At 62.4% G+C, this 24,455-nt stretch overlaps 1 protein-coding gene across 5 annotated transcripts; it reads left to right on the top strand.

Moving 5' to 3' along the window:
- Positions 1–613: 613 nt before the first annotated feature.
- Positions 614–24,055, top strand: LOC104366337 (tyrosine-protein phosphatase non-receptor type substrate 1). 5 transcript variants are annotated; one of them, XM_042800984.1, is made up of 9 exons: positions 637–658; positions 12,923–13,016; positions 19,383–19,736; positions 19,996–20,310; positions 20,435–20,788; positions 21,040–21,141; positions 21,596–21,617; positions 22,022–22,061; positions 22,737–24,055. In XM_042800984.1, the coding sequence occupies exons 2-9, from the start codon at positions 12,935–12,937 to the stop codon at positions 22,989–22,991; spliced, it is 1,524 nt and encodes a 507-aa protein (XP_042656918.1). In that variant the 5' UTR covers positions 637–658; positions 12,923–12,934; the 3' UTR covers positions 22,992–24,055. The 5 variants fall into 5 exon arrangements, with proteins under 5 accessions (XP_042656920.1, XP_042656918.1, XP_042656919.1 ...); XM_042800985.1 differs by lacking the exon at positions 637–658 and adding an exon at positions 12,572–12,673; XM_042800986.1 differs by lacking the exon at positions 12,923–13,016 and having other exon boundaries at positions 614–658.
- The last annotated feature ends 400 nt before the right edge of the window (positions 24,056–24,455 follow it).

The following is a 24,455-nucleotide window of genomic DNA, read 5'->3' as shown; positions in this document are numbered from 1 at the left end:
GGAGCCTTATCTGCCAGCGGAGATCCTCCTGGGGAGAGAAGTGTCATGGCGGGGAGAGGACTCACTACTGAAATTCATTTGCATGACTCTGAATAAGCATCCCCTGCTCTGGGGGACGTGCCTGGGGACACTTTGGGGTCATTTCTTTCTCGGGGGGCACTCAGCCCCCCGTGGGCACGGTGGCAGGGGGGGGCAGTTGACTGCGCAGGGCCCCATCAGTGCCACCCCCAGCACCCGGCCCCAGCCCGGTCCCCTCTGCACCGGCCCCGAGGGGCCGGGGTGTGGGGGTACCGGGGTGAACCCGGGTCCCGAGTGGGATGCGGGGGCTGCCCAGCCTCTGCGCGGGGAGCAGGGGTATGTAAAATCCAGGGGTGAGGCCGAAACTGGGGATAGACCTCGCGGACAAGGGGAAACAAAATTCAAGGGGATTTAGGGCTTTTTAAGCACTGGGCTGGGGCAGGAGAGGGGAAATCCAGTTTGATACAAGCGTATAGCAAAGCAGAGCACTGTGGAGAGCTCTGCACCTAGGAGAGGGCCCAGGACTGCGGCTTAACTGCCCGGGGGAGGGATTTGGTAGTTATTATAGGAAAAATCCTTTAAGCCACCAGTCCGGGGTGTGCTGGCAGTGAAAGCACAAACAAGGGCCCAAGCCTACGAGGTAGGAGCGTGCTGGGGAGCACCGCGTTTGGGGGGCAGCGCTGGGTGCTCGAGGGAGAAAGATGGGTGCTTGTGCCGGGCCGAGAGGCGCGATGGTGGGCGCGGGGTGATGCCGGGGCCCCGCCGGGCTCCTTCTTCCCGCAGCCGGGCCGAGCAAAGGCGGCTGCAGCGCGGTGCGGAGCGGAGGTGGCGGCTGAGGGGGGGCTCGGTGCCCCCGCCGGGCTTTGGGGTGCGTCCCACTGCCGGCCCCCGTGCAGGGGCACCCCAGGGCGGTGCCGTGGAGGAGCGGGGAGGGTGAAGCCGTGGCAGCAAACCAGCCTGGCACATGGGTGGTGCTGGGGGGGGGTGGGGGGTTTAGCCGGGCTTTTCCTCCAGTGCCGGGAGCTCGTGGGGTGGGGAAAGCCAAGCCAAAGGGCTGGGGAGAGGCTGAGCTGCGTTTTGGGGGGGTGGGGGTGTCTGTGGGGACCCTGCCCTGGGGAGAGGCAGAGAGAAGGAGCTGGGGAAGGGCCAGGGGGATGCTCAGAGGCTGCCCCAGCATCTGCTCCAGTCCCGGCCCCGGGAGGTGGGAAACGGCTCCTGGAGGTGCCGAGGCAAGAGGGCTGGCAGGGCCTGCCGGGATGGCGGTGCGTGCCGTGCCGTGCCGTGCCGTGCCAGGGAGCCAGTGTGGGAGGCATGGGCTGTGCCAAGAGCCAGTGGGGAGCAGGAGCCTCCAATGGAAAACATGGAATAACAGAAAGCAATTAGTCCGGAGAGCGTGACTGATGGAGGAGGCTGGCCCTGGCAGCGAGGGGAGGGGGAGCAGTGGTTTAATTAATGCCGAGGAAGAGCATGGTCTCAGTCAGTGCGTGGGGCTGGCCGAAGCGGGGGGAATTGGGCGTCTCCCTGGTGTCCTGGGGGACAGGAGAAGGCTGGCAGCGCTCGCGGGGGAGCAGGACAAAGCTGAGCTTGTGCTGGAGCCAGGACTGAGCACGGAGAAAAGGGGAGAGACGGGGATAAACGCCTCGTGCCCTGCCCTGGGATGCTCCAGCCTCACGGTGGGAGGCAGAGAACCCACAGGGCCCCCACAGGCACCTGGTGATGCCATGGGGACCCCGTGGTGACCCCAGGGTGCTGTGGGGACCAGGCGATGCCGTGGGGACCCCGTGATGCCGTGGGGGCCAGGCGATGCCGTGGGGATGCTGTGCCGGGACACCGACGGGGAGCAGCATGAGAAGCTGCAGGAACATCTGGGATGTTTTGAGGGGGCTGGAAAGGGCGTGAGGGTTACAGAGACACTTCGATCGTCCCCAAGAATTGTCACACAGGTCTCGCCTGTGCCCGCTGACTGCCCGGGGCTGCGCTCCTGCCGGGAGAGCTTTGGAACCGGAGGCAGAAGCCCTGGGCTGCCGCACGGCCGGACCCTGCTCCCACCAATCCCAAACCCGCCAGCTCGCCCCTTCGCAGCTCCCCGTTTCTCCGGCTTTTCCTTGGAAAGCAAGGAACAAAGCCGAAGGGAAGCGGTGACATGCTTTACGCTGTTCCTGATTTATTTCGCGTCTTACTTATTGAATCTTATTCCCCAGTTTCACAGTTATTGTGGATTTTTATTAAAGGGGGATAACCAGGTCTGGGATTTGGGGTTGTCATAGGAACTGTTTCGGTGCCGCAGCCTCACTGCCAGCCTCATCCTCCCCCCCGGATTCCTGATGGAGGGAGGGCTCTCGCCAGCACAGCAGAGAGATATCCAGCCCCCCCCAAACACAGCCCGGGTAAAAGCCGTGTTACGCAGAAGCCGCCCCACGGCACCGGGGGCCCCTGCGGGACCCCCCCGGGGGTGTCTGGGGGGGGAGATGGGCTACCGGGCACTGCCTGGCCGTGCCCACACCACAGCCTGGCCCTGCGGCCATGGGGAGGTGACCCGGGACCCCCAGGCTGCAGCCCAGGGCTTTAAGCTGAGGTGAGCTGGAGCTGCTTCGAGGATGCTGCTTGTCCGTGTGGATTCTCTGGTGTCTAATAGGAGGTTGTGCTATTGCAGCTATTGCTGCTGGAAACCCCCCTGCCCGACCTGGATTCGTTTTTCGTTAAATCCCTGGAGCTGAGGGGGTGTGGGGCAGAGCGGGGGGCTGCTCTCCGGCCGTTCTCCATCTCTTCTATCGCAGGCAGAGGGGGCAGGCAGTGAAAATGAAAGTGTCAAACACATTTCAAAGGAAATCCTTTGCACCCAACACTCCTTTGGCCCGTGCGGGCCTTCGCTGCAGGATGTCATGGAGGCCAAGACTCTGGCAATGATTAAAGAAGGATTTCCAGGGCCGTGGGATGAACAGGAACATCCAGTGCTTAAGAATGACTCACTTTGTGCTTTCGGTGTTTGACAGGGCATTGCTCAGGGACAATTGCCCTCCGGAGCCGGCACAGGGAGGGCAGATCCAGCTGCGGTGCTTGGTGCTGCCAGCACCCGAGAGAGGGTCCTGGGGGGGGGGGTAGGGGGGGCTCCTGCCTGCCCTGGGGATGTCCAGGGCTCCTCACGTCGGCTCTGCAGAGGGGGACACATCGGGGTGGCCCTTGTCCCCCCCGACATCCACACGTGCATCGTGCCCGCAGCGAGCCACGCACGCTCCCGGGGACGCTCTGGTGGGTTTTGCCTGGCAAAAAAGAGCCGGGGGCTGCTGCTTGGGGGGGGGAAACCCTGTGGGGGGGGTGTGCTCCCCTTTCCTGAGGGTACCGCGGGGCGTCCCCATCAGCCAGCGAGGGCAGGATGCTGCGGGGGTCCCCGGGGGCTCCCCGCTCCTCCCGGCACGGAGCGACCTTAAAGCCTGGCTGCTCTTGGCAGCGGCTCTGGAGCTGGCAGCGCCCCGAGCCCGGCACAAGTGCCCCTCTGAGGAGAAGTGCAGGGAAAGGAAAAAATATTTAGAGAGGCAGGAGAAGGGGGAAAAGCGGGCGCTGAGGGAGGGAGCCGCGGAGAGGGCTGAAAGCACCCTCTCAGCGGGCTTTTGTTCGCCACAGACGTGCCCAGCGGTGCTGCCAGCATGGAAGGGCTGTGCCGGCGCCGGCGGCTCCCGGCGCGGTGAGGCCAGGCCAGCCTGGTGCTCCTGTGTGTGTGTGTGTGTGTGGATGCTCTGGTGTCTAATAGGAGGTTGCGCTATCGCAGCTGTTGCCGCTGGAAACCCCCCCCCCCCCAACCCTGTGTGACCTGGAATCATTTTCGTTAAATCCCCGGCGCTGAGGGGGGTGGGTGGGGGGCGCAGGGCAGAGAGGGGGGGCTGCCACTCCCCACCTCTTCTCTCTGTCCCTCGGCAGGGTGACACGGCCCTTCGCAGGATGCGGCCCCCTGCGGAGCCCTCGGCGGGGAGCTCCATCGCCCCGGCTGGGCTCCCCCCCCCCTCGGTGCCGGCCGCGGGGTGGGCAGCGCGGCGGGACCAGCACCGCGCTGGCTAAAATAATCACGTCTGACGGGGAGCCATTTCTTCCACAAGGTTCGGGCTTAATTTTATAATGGCATCCGGTAACTATGGCAACGTGTAAAAATAATGTATCCCCCGAGCCCGGCAAATTCTCCGTGAGCAGCTCCCGTCTCCAGGAGCCGAGGGGGGCCGCGGCCGGGTGGGCAGCAGCAGCCCCCCCCCCCCCGCCCGCAGCGCTCCCCCGGCCCCCTGCCCGCGGTAGTGTTGGGGTCAGGCTGCGCGCCCTCGCTAATTAGCGGTGTTAACCGCCGACGCCTCGGGACGACGATTTCGTTCGCTAATCCCCGGGGCCAGGCAGAGCTCGCAGCGGCTAATTGGGTGGGTATCATTAATTGGGTGGGTATCATTAACGCCGGCGGTCGGGAGCCGCTGTCGCAGGGCCGCAGCCCAGCCGAGGCTGGAGCATCCCTCGTGCGTGGCGCAGGGCAGATGCTTTGCCGACGGCTCTCGGGGTTTCCCTCCTGGCACCCAACACCCATCACGGGGCCGCGTACGGCTCAGGCGCTGATGTGTGTCTCGGCTCAGACACCTCTAGTCACCACTACTGGTATATAAACCCAGGCAATATTTTCTAAACCCGTTAGACGTCCCGCAGACCCTCTAAATCCCTGATCCCTTTCCACAGGTCCGGGGCAGGCCGGCAGCATTTTGCAGCTCTGATTTGCAGCTCCTTATCAGGGCCGGGCCAGACCCTTGGGACTGATGCAGTCACCGGGAGCGTGGTGGATCTTGCAGAGCCAGAATTAATCCTCCTGCTTTTTGTCGACCTTGAACTTCAGAAAAAAAAAAAAAAAAAAAAAAAAAAAAGTAGACCGACCAACACAAACCCCTTGCAGAAGCATTTTCCTTGAGCTCCTGCCCCATGGAGCTGGGGGTGCTGGGTCAGGCATTGTGGACGTGCCTGGTGTCACTGGGGCCGAAGCAAACAGCCCCCAGCTCCGGCACGCGGCCCCCGAGGCTGCTGTGGGGACAGCGTGGGGACAGCCACCTCAGGGACAGCCCAGTGACAGGGCTGGGGGACAGCACTGGTGGTGCTGGGGCTGGGCAAGACAGCAGCACACCCCCCCCCCCCCAAGGGTGAGTCTGGTTGTTTTGGGGGGCACCTTCCCCCCCCGGCATCCCACCCACTCTGCAATTGCCGTTTCCACCGTGATGCATCAGATAAGGCACTTTCACAAATAACCTCGGTAAAAGCCCTCGCTGCCAGCCACGCCGTTATCTCTCGACACCCCCGGTACTAATACTCAGTAAGGGGTGACGTGGGGTTGTACGGGGCCTCCTGCACCCCCACGTGCCCCCCACTCAGCCCTCCACTGGGGCATCTCCCCGGCGCCGGAGGTGCGAGTACTTGGCCAGCCAAGGTCCAGCAGCACAAATCCCTCCCCCCCCCCCCAAACCCGAGCTTCAAAGTCCCACAACCATCCCGGGTGCCTCCAGTGAGAGCTCTGACGAGCAGGAAGCGATGGGCTGAGATAGCTTAACACGATCAATCCCCCCGCGTTAGCATTTTTTATTTTCATCTGCAGCTGCCGCAGGACTTTATCAGGCAGCCCAGCCTGCAACGAGTTACAGCAGCCGTGCCTGGGAGCTCGCGGGGCATTATCTGCTACTGCAGCGTTGGATGCGCTTTCATGATAACAATTTGCAATCAACAAAGAACTTTGAGAGGATGCAGAAGAAAAAAAAAAAAAAAAAAAAAAAAAATTGCAGAAGAAAACCGAGATGATATCGCTCCTCCCTCGGCCAGGCTCCTCACCCCACCGTGGTCCTAAGCGGTACCACCAAGGGGAGACCAAGGTCTTCTCTAGCATCGCCCCGTGGGGCTGTGGGCTCAAAGGCACCCGCAGTCCCAACAGCCTGCACCCCATCCACCCACCCGCAGCACCCCGGGAGCCCTCAGCCTCCCGGCTGTCCCCAGCACGGGCATGGCAGTGGCAGCCCCCCAGGTTAAGAGGGAGGAGGACGTGGGGATGCTCGAGCCGGCAGCTCTGGCAGGGACCTGGCCCCTCGGGGAGAGCCACAGCTTCAGGGGCTTGAGATGGAGAAGTAAATTTGTCTGGTGTCGGCATGATGAGGCCGCCTGTGAGCCCCCCAGTTCATAACTTTGGCTGGGGGAGCTGCCTGCGTGTCGTGGGGATCTGGGTACCAGCACCACATCCCCGCGGGCCAGCGCGGTGCAGAGCATCCCCCTGCAGAGCGGGGATGCAGGATCCAGCTCAAACAGCCCCCAGGAGCCCGGCACTGATTAACACCCAGCTCTGAAACCTCCCCTGCACGGCTGGAGCTGCCTGCCTGCCCTGTCCCTCCCTCCCTGCCACTTTTTCCTCCACAGCACCGCTGCTCCCGGGGCTGAGCATCCCTTCCACGCCCAGCCCGGGGTGGGGAAGGGTCCCAGGGTGGGCGCTGCTTGGTTGCCACCACATCACCGGTGCTGCCTGTGGCTCTGGAGCCCACGAGAGTTGGGGTGTGCCCCGCTGTACCCCCTCAGCCGGTGCAGGTACCTCCCCCCAGCTTTACAACCGCTGGCACAAGGGGTGCAGGATTGGGGCCCTGAGCTTCTCTGGGTGGGAGCTGCCTCGCAGCCCACTCCTCGTCCCTGCACGCCGCACGTCCCGCAGACCCCGGAGGCTGCAGCGTGGGATTCCTCAGGCTTCTCTCCCCCGCTGCGCCCACAGCCGGCGAGCAAATCCTCCCCCAGAGCAAGGGGCAGGATCCTGCCCGCCGACAAAGGTCACCACAGCCCTCTGATAACCGGGCAGCTCCAGCCTTCCGAGCTGCAGCCAGCTTTTCCCAGCCCGTCAGCAGTTTCACCCTAAACCCCCCCATCCCTCTGCCCATCGCCTCCAGGTCAGCCGGGGTCTCGGCACAGGATATAAACCACCTTTCCTGCTCTGACACAGCCAGGAGGAATTCCCCCAGTCGGGAGCGAGCAGGGCTGCATTAAGGAAGCCCGGGCGAGTTACCCGGTTCGCAGCACTCCCGTGGGTGCTGTGGGTTCAAATTTATGAAGCCCGTGGGGTGCTGCTGCTGAGCGGGAGCAGCCCGGGAGCATTGTCCGGCCCTGGGACGGGCGACCCACAGTGCAGATGGCCACACAGTTTGTTTTTTTTTTCCATTTGGCGGATGGTGGTGGATGCTCTGATGCCAGCCGGGCTTTGCCACCGCTGCCGAAGCCCGTGAATGCCGTGAGGGCACTCGGAGCATCGCTGCACCCCGGTGAAGGCCAGCGTGGGGCAGGCAGCGCTGGCATCCCTCCCTCATCCTCCCCCCCCAAATGTCATTTTATGGACGCGGAGGGGACCAGCGGATCCTTGCAGAGCTCTCAAGCGCCGTTAAAATTAAGCGGAACCCGGGTCCCCCTCCCCGGGGGCTGTGGTGACAGGCGGCGGGTCCCGACCGGCGTGCGCGGGGGCCTGAGAGCTCAGACGAGGACCCAAAACATCTGAGAACTCTCAGCTCAGCCCTAAATCCCGCAATAAAAACTGGACCAAAGCAATTACAGACAGTCCCCGTGAGCCCCCCCCCCCACTCAAAGAGGTGAGGGGCAAAGCCCACGCACAGGTGCTCACAGAGCAGCCCCCAGCCCGCCTTTGCAATTACAACCTTAATGAAGCACCTGCAGCTCATTACCCACCCCCCCCCCAGGGCCTCTCCCACAGATGGGGGGTGGCCGGGTGCCCCCCATCTCCAGCTGTAAGGTGTTTGTGGGGCTGAATACTGCAGGAGCGTGGGGTGAGCAGACAGGTACGATACGCGTTTCTGGCTCTTAAATGGGTGTTTGCAGAGCTGGGGTGCTCCTGCTGCCTTTGTCCCTTCCCTGGGTCCCGGTCTGGCTCGGTCACCCCCATGTGCCACCCCTCGCAAACAGGGTGCAGGTCACTTCTTTCCATCCCCCTGTTAACATATTGCTTGTTATAAGTTAGCATCAGATAAACTAATTTAAGCTCCTTCTGTACTGGATGTCTTGGATTAAATTGGCATGGTACCTAATGAAGCTCAAGCTCCATTTGTTGTGCTAGAAGCCCTAAATATCAGCAGTGTAATTGGTGCTTCCTACTTTAAAATACATTTGTGTGTTTTTCTCCCAGCTAAGAGCCCTGCGAGGGTGCTGACTCTGAAGCTGGAGGGGCGGTGGGTAGAGGCAGGAGGGCTGTAGGATGCGTTCCCCCTCCCTTGTAGGCTGGAGAGGTCTCAAAATTTGGCTTTGGAGCCGGAGGACAGATGGGGTGAGCGTGCCCAGCCTCGTGCACGCGTTGCTTTGAGGCTGTGCTGCCTTGTGTGCACCGGGAGCAGACTCTGCGCGGGTGCTGTGGCCGGGCTCGGCTCTGATGTGGTCACACACCTCGTTTTGTTGTGGGGAGCTACGAAGGCAGCATCTCTCCGGGTGCTGGGACCGGGCTGGGGTGTGTTTGAGGTTGGGTCTGGGCCAGGATACGACCAGGCAGCTCTGAGCTTCCCCAGGGCGGTGAGTCCCTGCAGCCCTGCGCGCCTTGGCAGGGGCACACAGTGCATTATTTGGGTTTATTGTGGAGGGCTCCCGTGGGTGCTGGTGCTTGGGCATGGTTCTACACCCGCAGCCCCCAAACAGCACTGCTGGATGCTGGTTTCAGCATGTCTTCTAGGTTGGTGCCCAAACTATTGGTGGTTTTCCTTATGTTTATCCCTACGCTTTCCCTGCTGGTTTGGGTTTTGAGGCTGAACTGAGCCCCCGGGCCCTCCGGGACAGCCACTGTGAACTGGTGTGACGTGGCTGGTCAGGCCATAAGTAACTGTCCCACAGCACCGTGCCATGCTGGTCCGGGGCTGGGGAACGGCGATCCCGAGGGGGAAGGTCCTGGGCAGGGAAAGAACTGCCGTCACCTCCATCGTTAGTGAAATGTGGCTCGTTAATAGGTTCCAGGTTTGGCACTGGAATTGAAACCTCTCCTTTCTCCATCACCTGTAAATCCCCTTCAGCAGAGGGAGCCACTGCTGTCCCCGTGGGCGATCCGTGCTGGGAGGGGATCAGACAGGCTGCTAACTCGGGCATGAAAGAGCAGTCTGGGCAAAACCAGTGCTGCAAGATTTTTGGCTGGGATCTCCCTGGCGAGGCTGTAATTGTCCCCGTTGGGTGCTGCTGGGCTCAGACAAGAGGGTCACCCAGAGATGGGGCGCTGCTGCCCTGGCTGGGGGGGGGTCCCTGTGTGGGGGAAGGATCCACACCTCCTCCTGGGGGGGGGAAGCCACTTGTGCAGCTGGTCCTGCTGCCCAGCTGAAAATGGGGAAGTGTAAAAGCACGGTGGGGCACTGGTCCCTGCTGGGAGCAGTGACAGCTCTGGCTGGAGCCTTTGCCCCAAGGAAGGGGACGAGGGTCCCTTTGGCACCCAAACTTGTGGGGGTTTTAAGCCTTCCCCGAAAGGGTGCTGGCAGCGTGAGGCAAGTTCCTCGCTGTGCCTTAAAGCTCTGAAAACCAACCTATTCTTGAAAAGCTCTCTCGCAACGCCTGCCCTGTCCCCCCCCACCACCTTGCTGGATACTGCACGGCTCCTGGGGCTGGGGAGACCCAGGCCCCCAAAGCCACCCCTGCGGGAGCCGCGGTTTTGAGCCGAAGCTCGAAGAAGGTGCGAGAGCAAACGCTGCCCGCTGGCAGCCCAGGGGAGCCTGGCAGCGCTGCCCGCCCTGCCAAAACGGCGCGGCAGCCTCCTGCTCGCCGTGGGTGTTTGGTGCAGAAAGAAGCTACTAATGACGGCGTTGCGCCTCCCGAAATGCCGCGTTCTCTCCCCGTCTCGGGCAGGCGAAGGAGCGGGGTGCTCCTCTCCATCTCCCCCGGCCCGGGTTCATTCCCTAGCCCTCGGGGGCAGGGGCTGCCCTCCCGGGGTGGATCCTCCAAACCCCTCCGCGTTCGAGCCGGCCCCGGCGATGCGGAGTAGAAGGGCTGTGGGCAGGAGGGGAGGCAGCTGAGCCTGCCCATATGCTTCTTAATGGGGAGCAATAGCAGCTCTTCCCGGGAAAGCTCACGCTGCACCATCTGCTCTGCCGTGGTCCCTTCTCTTGCAGAGCCTTTTTTAAGCTCTAACTTTCCTTCCCAAGCGCTCTGCGGCGGCTGCTTGCGTACGGGCTGTCTCCGCTTCGTAATCGCCTTGAAACAGGTTGTCTGAACCTTCGACGCCGAGCAGGAGAACAGCCCAGACAGGCTGAAGTCAGCCAGGCCTCCAGGAACTGTGCTTCCACTTAAAAATAACCAGGAAAGCAGCTGGGAGCGGCGGTGCGTCCCCAGCGCCTTCCCTCTTGCTGGGCACCCGCTCGCCCTGGGGGGTCCCTGCCCCCCCCCCTGCTCAGGGCTGGCTGGGATGTACAAACCACAGCCTCATCCCGCATCCCATCCCTGCACGAAGCGGTTATTTCTTTCCGCACCGTGCTGCATGTGCAAAAGGCCAAAGGCCAAACCCCAGGGCTCCTCTGGGTCCCTGCTGCTTGCTCATGCCCTCGCCAGCTGTGTGAAGGGGAAATAAAAACAACTGCTGCACTGGGCTTCCCAGGAGCGGGGCTGGCCGCAAATTATTTTACAGTAGGAGCAGCACTGGCCTCGGAACTTGAGTGCGGGCTCCGGCTGCCCCGGGGGGGGGCTGGGGGGGGGAGCTCCCCGGAGGGAGGTGCGGTGCAGATGCTTGGGGAGGTCGGTCTCAGCTCCCAGCAGCAAATCGAGCTAAATTAAGGCTGGATGCAACACATGGGCGTAGCTGGGGGCCGAGGGGGAGGCTGGCGGGGACGGGAACGCGCGCAGGCTGACGCCGTGCGCAGATTGATGGTGCCAAGGCACTTCAGATATCTTTGCTGTTTGTTTGTGCGAAGCTCTAAATAAAGCTGCCAGCCCCAGCGGCTGCCTGGGGAGGGAGGAGGGAGCCTGTGTGTGTGTGCGTGTCCCCCCCAGCATGGCACAGCACCCAGTGCTGGCCTTGGGGCCTGGCCCGGCGTGGGAGAGCAGTTGGGTGTGATCTGCGCTGCTGGGGATGCTGTGGTGTGGGTGTGGGGGGGTGCTGGGTGCTACCTGGGGGGGGGGGGGGGGGGGGCGGAGGGGGTTGGGAGCTCCTGCTCAGCCCCAGTTTGCAGAGCAGTTGCCCCTGGGTGGGCGGAGGGGGAGGCAGGGTGGGTTTGGGGAGCTGGGGGGTCCTGCTGGCATCGCGTCTGGCAGCAGGTGACTGTGCCCATGGAGGGGCTGGGGGGGACACACACACACACAAGCTTGTCCCTGTCCTGGCCTTGCTGAAGTGCCCGCGGGTGGTGGGAGAAGCTGCAGCAGGAGGACGTGTCCTTGTGCCTCTCCATGTCCTTGGGCCTCCCCTGGGAAGGACTCTGGGTCAGGCAGGTGCAGGGACACGCATCCCATGGATGTTCACACCCAGGCACCCTCCTCCTCCTCCTCCTCCTCCTCCTCCTCCTCCTCCGCTGCCTCATCCTCAGGCTCTTGCCTCTCCGTGCTGTGGGTTCCTGCTAGGAGCTGGTCCTGCTGTGGGGACATCATGAGGATGTCCCCACCTTCCCAGGGTGTGTCCCCGGCCCCCCTTGCTGAGATGGGTGCAGGTACCTCCTCTTCCTCCCCACCCTCCTTCCAACTGTGCTGCACCAGAGCCCCCTCCTCGCTCTGACCACCACCACCCCCCCCCAAAGGGGCTCAGCTGGCCTGTCTGGGTGGCACCTCCGAAACGCTGCTCGTGCCTCTGCCGCCGGCCCTGCCTGGTCCTTTGGGTGGCACAAGACCACCCTGCGTGGTCAGGAGCCCCGAGGCTGCGTGGCCCCTGGCACCCCGGTTCCAGTACTGGGGTGCTGGGCTGAGTGGCCCCTGGTACCCCGGTTCCAGTACTGGGGTGCTGGGCTGAGTGGCCCCTGGCACCCCGGTTCCAGTACTGGGGTGCTGGGCTGCGTGGCCCCTGGCACCCCGGTTCCAGTACTGGGGTGCTGGGCTCCGTGGCCCCTGGTACCCCGGTTCCAGTACTGGGGTGCTGGGCTGCGTGGCCCCTGGTACCCCGGTTCCAGTACTGGGGTGCTGGGCTGTGTGGCCCCTGGTACCCCGGTTCCAGTACTGGGGTGCTGGGCTGCGTGTCGTGGCCGTGCTGGCAGGAAGCCCGTGGCTAGCAGAGGTGTGTGGAGGGGGGACCCCAGCCCCCCCCCTCACTGCCCTGGGCAAGCACTGTGGCTAGTGAACCTTCTCCTTCCTCTGCCCCAGCTGCTTCCTCCACCCCGGCCCCGCGTCCTGCCAGCCCCGGGTGCTTCCTGCACCCCGCGACCAGCCTGGGGGTCCCCCCCTTGCTTTAAGGAAAGGGGGGGGGGGGGGGGGACGGGACACCGGGGTGACCTTACAAAAGCAAGTTTGCTCCGGACCGGGGTGGGGGATGCTGGCATCACACACGCCCCCCGGCCGGCAAAACGGCTTTAAGAAGTGTGTGGGGGGGGGGGGGTCTCCGAGCTGGGGCCGGCCCCATCCCGCCGCGGTACCACGGTGACGGGGGCGGGGAAGCGGCTCCGCTCATGCGCCCGCCCGGAGCCCGAGCGCGGGGGCCCGGGCGGGTCAGCGCCCACGGGCGGCGGCGGCCCCGCGTGTACGTGTGTGTGTGTGTGCGCGCTCCCCCCGCAGCCCGGGGGAGGCGGGAGCCCAGCCCTCCTTCCTCATTTTGGGGCTGAGAAAAGCGATTTCCTTCTCCAGCTGCAATTCTGCTTTTCTTCTTTTTTTTTTTTTTTTTTTTTTTTTTTTTTTCTCCTCCCTCCCTCCCCTTTGCAAATAATAAAGCAGCAAAGCAAGCCCCACGCCGGAGCCGCGCTCTGAAGCCACTCTAATCTCTGCTTCTCAGAAACAACCGACGATGGAGCCGCTTCCCCGCGGCCCCGGCCGGGCTGCCGGGCTGCTGACCTGCCTGGTGCTGCTCTCCCTGCGCGGCTGCCCAGGTAAGCCACGGCTCGGCTTCTGCTCTTCTCTTCTGGTTTGGCTTCTGTTATTATTTTTTTTTTTTTTTTTCCCTTTTCCCCTCTCCCCTCCATCCCTGCCCCTTCTCCCCGCCGCACGCCCCCCGTACTTAGCGACACGATGCCATCTCGCCACGCGTGGTTGGTTTGACCTTTCTTGGGCGATGACCTAGAGCGCGGCGATGACGGGGGGGGGGGGGGTCCCCTGGGCCCCTCGCTCTGCTGCTCCTCTAGAAGCAAACTTCAAGGCAGACATTCCCCTTTCCAGCGAGACGAGGGAATTAAGCAGGGACGTGAAGAGGCATGTTGTTTCCACCCGTTTGCTAACACCCCCTGCCAGCTATGTGAGAGGCAAACCTCTGCCAGCAGCCCGAATTCCCACTCAGAGGCTGCCCGGAGACGGGAAAGATGGCAGCGAGGGCTGCCTGCCTCCTCTGCCAGGAACTTGTTTTCCTCACTGCCCCCCACTTCCCCCCCCCCCCCCCCCCCGGCGGCGTGCAGTTCTTGCTGCTCTCCCCAACTGTTGAGCACCGAAGCGCTGGGGTTGCCCCATCCATCCCCCCTTGCACCCCCCAGCCCTGTCGCGACCACCGGCCCTGGGTCACCTCGGGCTGCTGCTGCCAGCCCCCCCGGGTGCCCCAGGGCTCCCCCGTTCCCTTAGAAAAACTCAGGGATGGAGCATGAGAAGGGATGATCAGAGCGTGCGCCGCTCCCCGGCTGCTTCCCTTCCCTCGCTTGCAGTGGGAAGTTCCTTGCCCCACCAGGAACGAAGCCCTGTGGTGGCTGCTGCTTTCAAGGATATTTCCTTTCTAGGATGTTTCGTTTTGGTGCTGTTCATCTTGCTAAGGAATCGTTCACCTTCCTGCCCCGTGCTGCCTCCGGGGAGGGACGGGGCTTTTTGCGCAAACCTCCTGGGGCAACAGCAATGCCCGTTCAGGAATATCTTGCTGCTGAGCTTTTTGCCTGCTCTGTCCAAATTTCCCACCTTCCAGCTGGACCCCACTACAAATAGCCCAGCGCAGGCTCCCACAGGGGTGAAACATCATCCTGTGTCGGGGGAAACCGCTTGCTTCCAGGCCCGTTGAAAATACTTCCCATCAAAGCTTTACTTGGGCAGAGAGCTGAGCTCAAACTTGAGCAGAAAGCAAATGCTTTCAGCGCAACTCTCCTTGCTTTGAGTTGCCTGATCACAACTGAGAAGTGTTGGCCCCAAGCTGAAAACTCCCAGTTGCTGAAAGCCAAGAAGGCTTTGGCGGCAGGAGCAGCTTCCCAGTGAACCACTGCGATTTCCAGCTACCAAAGAATGGCTCGAGCAAAGCTCTTGAGTTAAATTAAACGTGGCCTTGGAGTAAGAACCCCATTTTTCCAAGCGGGTCATGGGAAAAGATCCATCCCAGGGCAGAAAGCTCTGGGTTGCGAGGTGGTCCCTGATTTCAGGTGCAAGCATGCAGATTTTTTAATATTTTTTTTTTTTTTTTTTTTCCCCTGTACGTGGTGAATCCTCCTTGGGCCATGGCTCTGACTAAGCCTGAACTCCAGAGGATCTGGCCCAGGTTCCCGTTGCCGGAGGGCGGCTGCTCCACCAGCGCTTCTGCAGGGGAAGAGGGGAAGGTCCTGCAGGAGATCTTCCTGTAGGGCAAAGAGGAGCGAGGTGCTGGGAAGCCAACTTGCAAAGCCCTGTTGCAAAATCTGTGCCGTGCAGAACCCTGCCGTGCAGGCATTTCTCGACAGAGGGTTTCAGCTGTGCTTCTCAGAGCCTCCTCTAAAGGGGAAATGTGTTTTGGTTCAGGGGGCTCTGGCTTTCAAGCTGAATTTCTGCTAATGTTGTAGGAGGGAAGCTCGCAAATGGTGGTTGCGTGAGATCTGAGGCTTCCTCTGATGTCATATATGTAAAATACAGCCTTTACTATAACCGTCCCTGAGCCGCTCTGGGATCTGCAGAGCTCTCGAGACCTACCCCTCAGCCTCTCTTCTTGTCTTCCCCCGAAATGCAGATTCCAGGCCCTTTTTATAGGCGGCACCTGTTAGTTTCCCCTGCTGCAGGTGAAATTCCAGCAGGATTATTTTGGGGTTTCTCTTGCCCACCAACCCATTCCTTTAGTGAGTGACCGGGGCTCCGGATGCCGCTGACCAGCTGCACGTTGTTTCTGGAGCGTGCAGCCCTCCCCTCGCCGTCCCAGAGCCCCTTACCCGGCTCCTTCAGAAGATAAAAAAATCTATTTTTATCAGGAAGCATCCAAGCAGCCTCTCCTGAATTAAACCCCAGCCTCTTGCAATCTGTTCGGTATCAAATACTTCAAAAGGTGGAATACAGGGAAGAAAAAATGTGTCACCGAGATGGAAAACTTGCACTGCAGCGGGAGTTCTGGGGATTATTTTGCTCTCAATTTAAATTGAATAACAGGAGGGAGGCTCTGCCAGACCAGGCGCAGCACGACGCCTGTGCTCGTGCCTCTTTTCTGGGCCGGGAGCGCTCTGGGTCTGCGTTGCGAGGGTGCTCCCACCTTCACGGGAGCTGTTGGGCGATGATTTTCAGGGCTGTAAAACCCTTTGCTAATTCTGGAGCGTAGGATAGAGCAGATCTCGGGGTCGGAGCACCTAAACTCCCCTTGGCCCCGGTGGCGAAAGGGTTCTGCTCCGTCTCCAAGTGGTTTGAAATCGAAGCCTTAAGGAAACGATGTGAGCGGGTGGCACGGTGAACGCGCAGGTGGGAAGCGGGTTTGCACGGAACCGGCGGTGAGAAATCGCGGTGCGTCCCGTGCGTTCGCAGGGGGCAGGCCCCTTGCACAAGCACGGGTGCGCGAGCACGTCGTGAGCGTGCAGGGCTCGCACGCGCTGCTGGCAAATACCTGCACCCCCCGCTCCTCGGGGCGAGCACCCACGAAGGGGAAGGGGGAGAGGGAGCTGCAGGGTGCAAGGAGAAGCTGCATTCAAGGGGAAGGGAGGAAAGGAGCTTCAGTGGAAACTTTGCATTTTCTAACTTGCATATTCTGGGGTTTTCTGTCAACTTCCCCTTTGTGTTTTCCCATTTTGGGGGTGGGGGGCATCGCTGGGCGCGCTGCTGCTGGAGTTGGAAGGTGCTTCTGAGCAGGCGGTGGGTCGGGCCTGGCGTTAAGGGCTTTTGGGTGCGGGGTGGGCGGGGGGAGAAGCTGGGGGGGGGGGGCTGGTGGAGGTGGGAGCGGGGCTCGGTGAGGCAGCGTGGTGTTAACATGGCGCGTCGTGGCTGGAGCTCGTGTATACCAGATCTGCAAACGGGCTGATCTGAGGGAGCTGCGTGTGAAAGTCTCTGAAGCAGCGTGGTGGCTCACCCAGCAATACCCATGGAAAAATACCCAAACCCCATATTTTAGTCCTAGCCGAGAGGCTACCCAAAGCCACGCGGCGTTTTCTGCGGTGACCAGGAGCCTGAGAGCTGCCAGTGAAGCCTCCTGGCAGGCGGCAGCGTGAAACCCTTTGTTCCCCGGCTGCTCTCGGGGCCTCTCTGGGAGCAGCAGCACCGGCAGAACGGCCCCGCTGCGGCAGCACCTCCGGCATCACCGGACGACAGCACGTGCCCTGCCTGCAAATCCCTCGGCGCAGGGAGCGGGCAGGGTGCTCGCACGCCGCTGCCCGGCGAGGAGGGGCGAGATGCGGGCAGAGCAGCCGTCAGCCCCGGCTGCAAACCCCGGGCCCTCGGGGAGGCAGCGAAACCCCCGGGGTTTAACTGCCCGGTGCTTTTGCGGCTGTCGCGCTGAGACCCCCGTCGTTGCAACCGAGAAATGTGCTTTGGGGTTGGGCGAGGCCGGAGCTGCTCAGCCCAACCCGTGCTCCGGTGTTGGGGTCAGCTCCGGGACCCCAAAGCAGGCGCTTCCCCCGGCTCTGTCCTCTCCGGCACGGTGCGTGCCTCGTGGGGAGATGGACAGATGGAGAGAGGGAGGATGAAGAGGAACCGCTCGGTTCTCTGCAGGCTGGGCTGCGCGGGGCGGTGCTGGCCCCTCCGAGCAGGGGAGCTCCCCCCCCCTCTCCAGTGCAAGGGACCCTCGATGGGACCTGGGCTATGGGGGTCACCACCCCGCAAAAGTCTCTTTTTTTTCCTCCCAGGATTGCGGAGGGGGAGCAGCAAGCGGCGTGTTCATCACGGGGTGCGGAGCCGCTGCGGTGGGGGGGGGGGGGCCTGGCTCCCGGCCCCCCCCACTTCCCACGGCCACGCAGGGCCCTTTCCACCCGCTAACGAGCAGCGAGGCAAAGCAGGCTTCGTTTGCCCAACTTAAGGGAGCGAGCAATTAGCAACACGGGCACCGTGGGCACGGGGAGGGGCTGTGCCCAGAGCAGCCTTGGTTCCCCCCCCCGCCTGTGTCACGGGGGCTCGGGCAGAGGCAGATGATGGGAGGCGGGTGATGCTTGTGTGCTTTCAAACTTCCTCTGTGCGTTTCTCAACCGCTTCTTGCAAAAGGTCCGGGGGGCAGCGAGCGATGGAGAAGCTCCGGAGCTGCCGCAGCAGCGGAGCCGGCGGTGCGTGCCCTGCGTCACTGCCGCGGGGTGCACGGGGGGCTCTGCTCCGGGGGGTGCTCCCCCGGATTAGGGTGTCACCCGAGAAACACGGGCTCGACTCGCAGAAGCTGCCCAGACGCAGGACCCAGGGCTCGGCCTCGAACGACGCGTTCGGACGCGACGCAAACCCGGGTTCCGTCCTCCCGCGCTTGTTTTATGGGATAAACTTGTGGTGCTGAGTGCTGCCACCGCGTTAGCCTTGACGCGGCTTCAGGGGGAAGCGCCGGGGGCTGAAGGTTTTGGCTCCGAGCATCAGCCTGGGCTGGGGATGCAGGCGATTAACGTCCTGGGCAAAAAGCCTCTGACTTGGGGAGTCTGGAGAAACTGTGCTCCCGCTGACTCTGGCCGTCGAGATGGAGTAATTGCGCGGGCAGGGAGAACGTCTGGGGGCACGTCAAACACTGCTGGAAGTCAGAAGGAAGCCCGAAATCCTGTCCAGCCTCCGTGGGAGCTCAGCTGTGGCCGGGAGGGATCAGAACAGCTCGTCCAACAGTGGAGCCTCCTGGGAGCATCCAGCCAAGGGTTTTGTCCCATCCTGGGGATGGCTGCGGGGGGACCGAGGGCAGGAGCCGCCGCTGCCCTGGGGTTTCCTGGCGTGAGAGCTGTGGGGTGCAGCTGCAGCCCCCCCAGCCGACAAGGCTGAAGAGCCGGGTGTGCTCCTGTCGCTCCCACCTGCCCGGGATGGGGGGCCGTGCGCTCCCAACGCTTTACCTGCTCAAAGATGCCAGGCTCTGCGTGACCGGGCCGCCGGTTCTGCGTGCCAGCTCCGGGACTGCCGCGGCCGTTCTCCTTTAACCAGCCAACTGCATTGAAATCTCATTCCATTCGGTCACAATAACTACATTGGCGTGGCCAGCATTGCCAAAATTAACCCCTCGAGGAGCCGTGTGGGCAACGGGGTGGCTCCCTCTGCTGCTGCGAGCTGGTTTGGGGGGAGCAGGGAGCAGCAGCACCGCTGGTTCCTGTGGGGCTGAGCCGGCCGGTTCCCGGCGCATCGCACTGATGTGGCAGCGAGCTCGGGGCCGCGTCCCTGCCAGCTCTGGCTGCAGGCCCACCTGGGCTGGGTTTTGTTATTTTCTGCCCACAGGGAGAGCAGGAGCCCCTGGGGGTTTTCCCGGAGCCCTCGGGAGTTTCTTCTCCCTGCCCGGCCGTGCACGCGGGAAGGCGCGTTGGCACCCATGGGTGCGTGCGTGGCGGTGGGGGTCACTTGGGATGTGGCGGCTTTCTGTTTGTGCGGCGAGGTGCAAGGCGGGCGGCTGGATTAGGGAGGCTGGCTGTTGAGATGCTGGGAAGGGGACTGCTCTCCTCTGTCGGTGACAAGCAGGAATGGCGTCTGCCTGACTGGCACCAGCTTCAGTTAATGGCTGTGCGCCGCTGGAACGAATCGGGGCTTGGATTCAGTGCAGAAATGAGGTGGATTCGGTGCAGAAAACGCGATACGGCATCTGCGAGGGGAGCTTGCTTTTTGGAGTGCCTTGGATTCGGTGCCCTTGTTTCCTCCCAGCTGGCAATGGGATGCAGCCCGGCGTGCCGGGAGCTGTGGGCAGCCGGGATTTGCTCCGTGTTTTGGCTGTACAGAGCGCGACGTGCAGTCATCCAGCAAAGCTCCGGCCGGCTCCGCTGCCGAGGCCTGAGGTCTGTGACCACTGCCGTAACCGCAGCCTCTGCCCCGGGCTCCCCGGAGCTGGCACAGCCCCATCACCCGTGTCCCCGCTATCCGGAGCTGTGTGCTCAGCTGGAGAACCTGACTGGGTGTGTGATGCCATATGAGACTCAATTTGGGTTTTTTGTTTTGTTTTGTTTTTTTTTTTTCCCCAGGTGTGGATGCCCAGGAGAGTCAGGACTTTGAGCTGCTGCAGCCCCAGGACAAGGTGTCGGTGGCAGCGGGGGACACGCTCAACCTGACCTGCACCATGTCCGGAGGCGGCCCCATTGGCCCCGTGAAGTGGCTGAAGGGCTGGGGCAGCGGGAACGAGACCGTTTATGAGCAGACGGGCTCCTTCCCCCGCGTGACGAGGGCAGAGAGTGAGTCTGGCACAGACTTCACCATCCGCATCAGCGACGTTCAACCTGAGGATGCCGGCACCTATTACTGCGTGAAGTTCCGCAAATTGCTGGGCAGTGCTGATGAGGTGTCCCGGCGTGGAAAGGGCACGGTGGTGTCTGTGGATGGTGAGTGGGGCTCCCAGAGCAGCTCCCAGTGGGAACCAGCCCTGCTGGGTGCAGCCCCTGGCCCATCCCAGCCCGGTGGGCTCTGCTCTTGGGCTAGTGGGGATGGGGAAGGGGCTCGGGGGCCAGTCCCAGGAGGGGATCCTGTGGGCCGTCGTCCCTGGGTGCATCTGTGCCCCCATGGGAGATGTTGCTCCCTGCAGCCCTGGGGTCGGGGGGGGTGGCAGAGCCCGGTCTGATGGCCCCACGCTTCTCCCCACAGCCCAACCCACCACCCCGGTTGTGTCCGGGCCCGACCACAGAGTGGGACCAGGGCAATCGGTGCCTTTCAACTGCACGGCCGGAGGGTTCTTCCCCAAAAATATCAGCGTGAAGTGGTTCAGAAACAAGGTTCAGATCGCAGCCGAGATGCTCGAGATCACCTCCGGGCAGACAAATTCCTCCTACAACATGCGCAGCACTGTGAGCGTGAAGCTGCGGGAGGAGGACATCCACTCGCGGCTCGTTTGCGAGGTGCAGCACTCCACGCTGAAGACCCCTCTCAGCACGGTGTACCAGCTCGGCAAAACCCTGCGAGGTGAGGGCTGGTGAGTGGGTGTCCCGCTCCCGTGGGGCTGGGGGTCCTTGGGTGGGGGACAGGGCACCTTGCAGGGAGCAGAGCTGGGGGGATGCCAGGCACCAGGAGCTTCTTCTCTCCCCAGTTTCCCCCAGTGTCCGCGTGGTCCCTGACCCGCTGAGCCCCGTTGAGGTGAACAAGACCTTGATCTTCACCTGCCACGTGGAGAGGTTTTACCCGGGAAATGTGACCGTCACCTGGCTGGAGAATGGGTCGGAGATAAAGGTGGAGAACAACATGTCCCGGCTGGAGAACACCTCCCAGGGCTTGTTTCGGCTGAGGAGCCTGGTGGAGGTCCAAGCGACGGAGGAGAGGAACGGGTCCGTGTTCACCTGCCGAGTGGTGCACGATGCCCAGGACCCCATCAACAGAGTGGCCACCCTACGGATTGCTGCCCTGTCCAGGGATGGTCTGGACGACCCGCCCGAGAAGGATAACGGTGCGTGAGAGCTGCCAGGACGCAGTCCCTGCCGGGGAGGCTGTGAGATGGCACCCCCCTGAGAAAGCTTGAAGTCCCACCAGAATCCCCCAAAATCTCTGTAATGGGGGGTTGGGGGGTGATGCTGGCGGGTACCGAGCTGTCTTCAGTGCTTCGGGCATCACCAGCCCGATCCCAGCTGTGAGGCGGTGGGGACTCGGTCAGTACCGGCGTTTTCAGGCTTGTGGTGACCTTTTTCACTCGTGTTTCAGGCAGTTTGATCATCATCTACATCGTGGTGGGAGTGGTCTGCACTGTGCTGGCGCTGCTGGTGGTCGCAATTCTGTACCTCATCCGGGTGAAGCAGAGCAAGGGTGAGGAAACCAAGCGCAGGCAGAGGAGCAGCTGCTCCCAACCTGCTTCTCCTTCTCTCTCGGGCATCAGTGCTTGGATGCTGGATTCACTTCTGCGCTGCTGCAGCTCCTGCCCAAAGGGGAGGACGGAGCAGAGCTGACGGGGCGGTTTGCAGGCTGCAGGGAAAGCTCTGCCTGGTTGCTGCTGTGTGCCAATGCCTGCCAGGAGCAGAGTCAAACGGGCTTCTTGTTCCTTGTACCTAAAATGTCTGACACACCCCCCCTGCACCTCCTGCCCTCTGCCAGGAACTATCTTGCAGTAAATGGAGTGAAACACCAGAAAACTGCAGGCACTTGCCTCTGGGCAAAGATGTATATCTGCTCTTGCAGCAGTCTCTGCACGTGGGCTGCCTGCCCAGGGAAGTGGGGGGTTTCCTGAACCTATTTCTTTCCTAAACTATTTTTCTTCCGGCAGGTAAAAGTTCACCATCTGCTAGGTAAGTGCAGATCTCCTCTAGTCACTGAGTAACCCGCGGGCACTCTGGGCTGGACACCTCCAGCTCGCAAACAGGGTCCCATGGGATGGGGACGGGGCTGGATCCCCCAAAATTGATCGTGAAAGGGAAGGCAGGAGCGCAGGCTCTGCTGATCTCCCCGGTTGTGGCTCTGTCCCCGCGGTGGTCTCGTACCCAAACGCTTGGCTTTCGGTGAGGCTGGCCAGGCGGGTGGGAGCAGAGACGTGGCTGCCCCGGCACGCGAGCAAGCGCTCCCCGGTGAGGACTGGGTGCTGCTGCAAGGGCCTCGTCTTGCATCTGAACCCCCCCCCCCCCCCAGCTGCTCCATCGCTAGGGGAAGAGGCAACAGGGCCCTTGATCTGCCTTGTTTTGTTCCCCCCTTTCAGGTTACATGAGCCGGAGAAGAGCAGCGAGGCCACTACCCAGGTGTGTCGGAGAGCCCACGGGAGGCAGGGGTGGAGGGTGGGGGTTCCTGCGTGGAACATCTCTGTGTCTCCAGTGGAGGGTGGTGGTTCCCCTGTGAAACATCTCAGTGTCTCCACGCTGTGGCCGGAGAGGGAAGAGCTGCCCCAGGGATGGGGTAGCCACTTCCCAGCATGTTTTCTGCCTTCGCCCTCTCCTCCTCCTCCTCCCAGGAAAGTCTGGGTTTGTGCTGCGTGGAGAACCAGCTGTGCGATAGCCAGCCGGGCTATTTGTGGAGTTATTTTGCATTTGGTGACGCAGTTACGAGCAAAGTCGTGATCAGCAGCAATCTGTCCGTCCCGCCCAGCCTCTGCCAGCTCCCGCACAGGCATCACTGGGCAGACTGGCCCCTGCCCGTCTCTGCCAGGACGGGGTGACGGGGCGGCTGCGGTGGCGGCTCTCGAATTGTGGTGGTGGCTCTGAAACCTGCCAGTGGCAGCGGTGGCTGGGGAGTGGAGGATGTAGGACGGGGTAAAGCACTGCTGCGGGATCGTCCCAGCCGGCTGCTGGCATCGTTCCCCCGGCACGAGCAGAGGCTGAGCTGTCCCAGGTCGAGCTGCAGCGGGAGGGACTTCAGCGCGGGGCGTGGGTGGGCACGGCGGGGGTCCCAGAGGAGGAACTTGGGGGTGTCTCCCGCAGGAATCCGACCCCAACAACCTGACCTACGCCGACCTGAACTTCGACAGAGAGAGGAAGACCATCCGCCGGATGGTGGAGATGAGCCAGCAGTCGGAGTACGCCTGTATCCAGACCAGCCGGGCGCCCACCGGTGATGACAACCTCACCTACGCCGACCTGGACATGGTACACCTCAGCAAGGCGCCCAGGCGACCGGCCCCGCACCCCGAGGAGGCCAGCTCCGAGTACGCCAGCGTCCAGATCCCGAGGAAGTGAGCAGGGCTGGAGCGGCTGCCGGGACCTTCCCCCCCCCCCCTCCACACCCGCCCCCAGCCCCGCTTCACGGGGAGCCACCCTGCTCCTCCCCAGGGAGGATTTTCTTGGAAGCACGGAGAGGGATGTGAAGATGCGCTGCGGCACCCGCGTTTCGGGATGGCAATGGAACCCGCAATGCTGTGGGGGTCAGCTCCCGCCCGCAGAGACCTGATTTTTGGGGGGGGGTAGCTTTGTCTCGGGGCTGCCGGCTCCATCTCTTTGGGATTCCACACCCACACACCCCCCCCCCCCCCGGCCCTCAACAGCCATGGGGGCCGCTCAGCCTCGGTGTGCCGGGTTTGCCCGCACGTGCGTTAAGCCAGCGGAGCGGCGGCTCCTCGGGAAGCTCCAGCCGGGCTGAGGGGACAGGGACAGTGCCTCCAGACCGGCTCCCACGGGGATCTCACTGCCTGGCCAGGCTTGCACGGCTTCTCACAGCCCCCCCCCCCGAACACACACACCCCGCAGGGGTCCCCACGCTGCCTTTTGGGGCTCTCTGCCGCCAGCGCCTGGAAAACAAACTCTGGCTTTAAAGGCAGGACCTAAGCGTCCGCTTCTCTCTTCCCAAGTGTCCCTTCCGCGGGACCTCGGTCTCGCACCAAGGCCGATGAGGCTGGGAAGGTCGGCGAACTGTGAGCCCCCACTGCTGCGGGCTTGCCCCCCATCCTGCCGCCCAGGGAGGCTCCAGGTAGGGCTCCCCGGCACCGAGCATCCTCCTCCTCCTCATCTTCCTCTGCACAGCCTTGCCCTGCACCGGGACCCACCAGCGCTGCCCCAGGCTTGTACAAAGCGTGCAGCTCCGAGCCGGCCGGGCTGCGGGTGCCCGCGCCAGCCTGGCCCTCCCCGGGAGCTCCCTGCAGGTACCGTGTAACATGTTTTGACTGTTTGACATGTAACTGTTAATTTTTAGAGCTAAAACCCAATGTTTCGTGTTGTACGTGGGTGTACTGCTGTGTACTTAACACTAGAATAAGATGTGCAAAATTAAGACCGAGGCCTCAGTAAAGACCTCTAAACGCTGCAGAGTTTAAAAGACTTACACGACCCCCCCCCCCTCCAGCTCTGCCATGGCGGCCAGGCAGGCTCCTCCCAGCCCACCCGTGGGGACAAGTGTCTTCCATGTGCCCCCTCCCTGGGCTGCCCTGTGGGGCCAGCACCCTCCCTTGGCTCCCGCAGCACCCGGGTGGCCTTGCAGCAGCGGGCACACATGGAGCTGGCCCCCCACCAGCAGCCGTGGCGGGGCGGGGGGGCCTGGTGATACTTTGAGAACAATGTGACTGCTTGTACAGCACTTTTTTTTTTTTTTTTTTCCTTTTTTTTTTTTTTTTTTTTTTTTTTTTTGGCTTGCAAGATATTTTTATAATAAAAGTGAAAAGTCCTGTGCTGCTCCCACACATAAGCGTGTCCCTGTGCTCAGGGCGGTCA

Source organism: Tyto alba, unplaced genomic scaffold, assembly GCF_018691265.1.
Source record: "Tyto alba isolate M040663 unplaced genomic scaffold, T.alba_DEE_v4.0 Super-Scaffold_33, whole genome shotgun sequence".
NCBI classification, from domain to species: domain Eukaryota; kingdom Metazoa; phylum Chordata; class Aves; order Strigiformes; family Tytonidae; genus Tyto; species Tyto alba.
The sequence above is the reverse complement of the archived record's forward strand: the minus strand, read 5'-3'. Positions and strand labels throughout refer to the sequence as shown.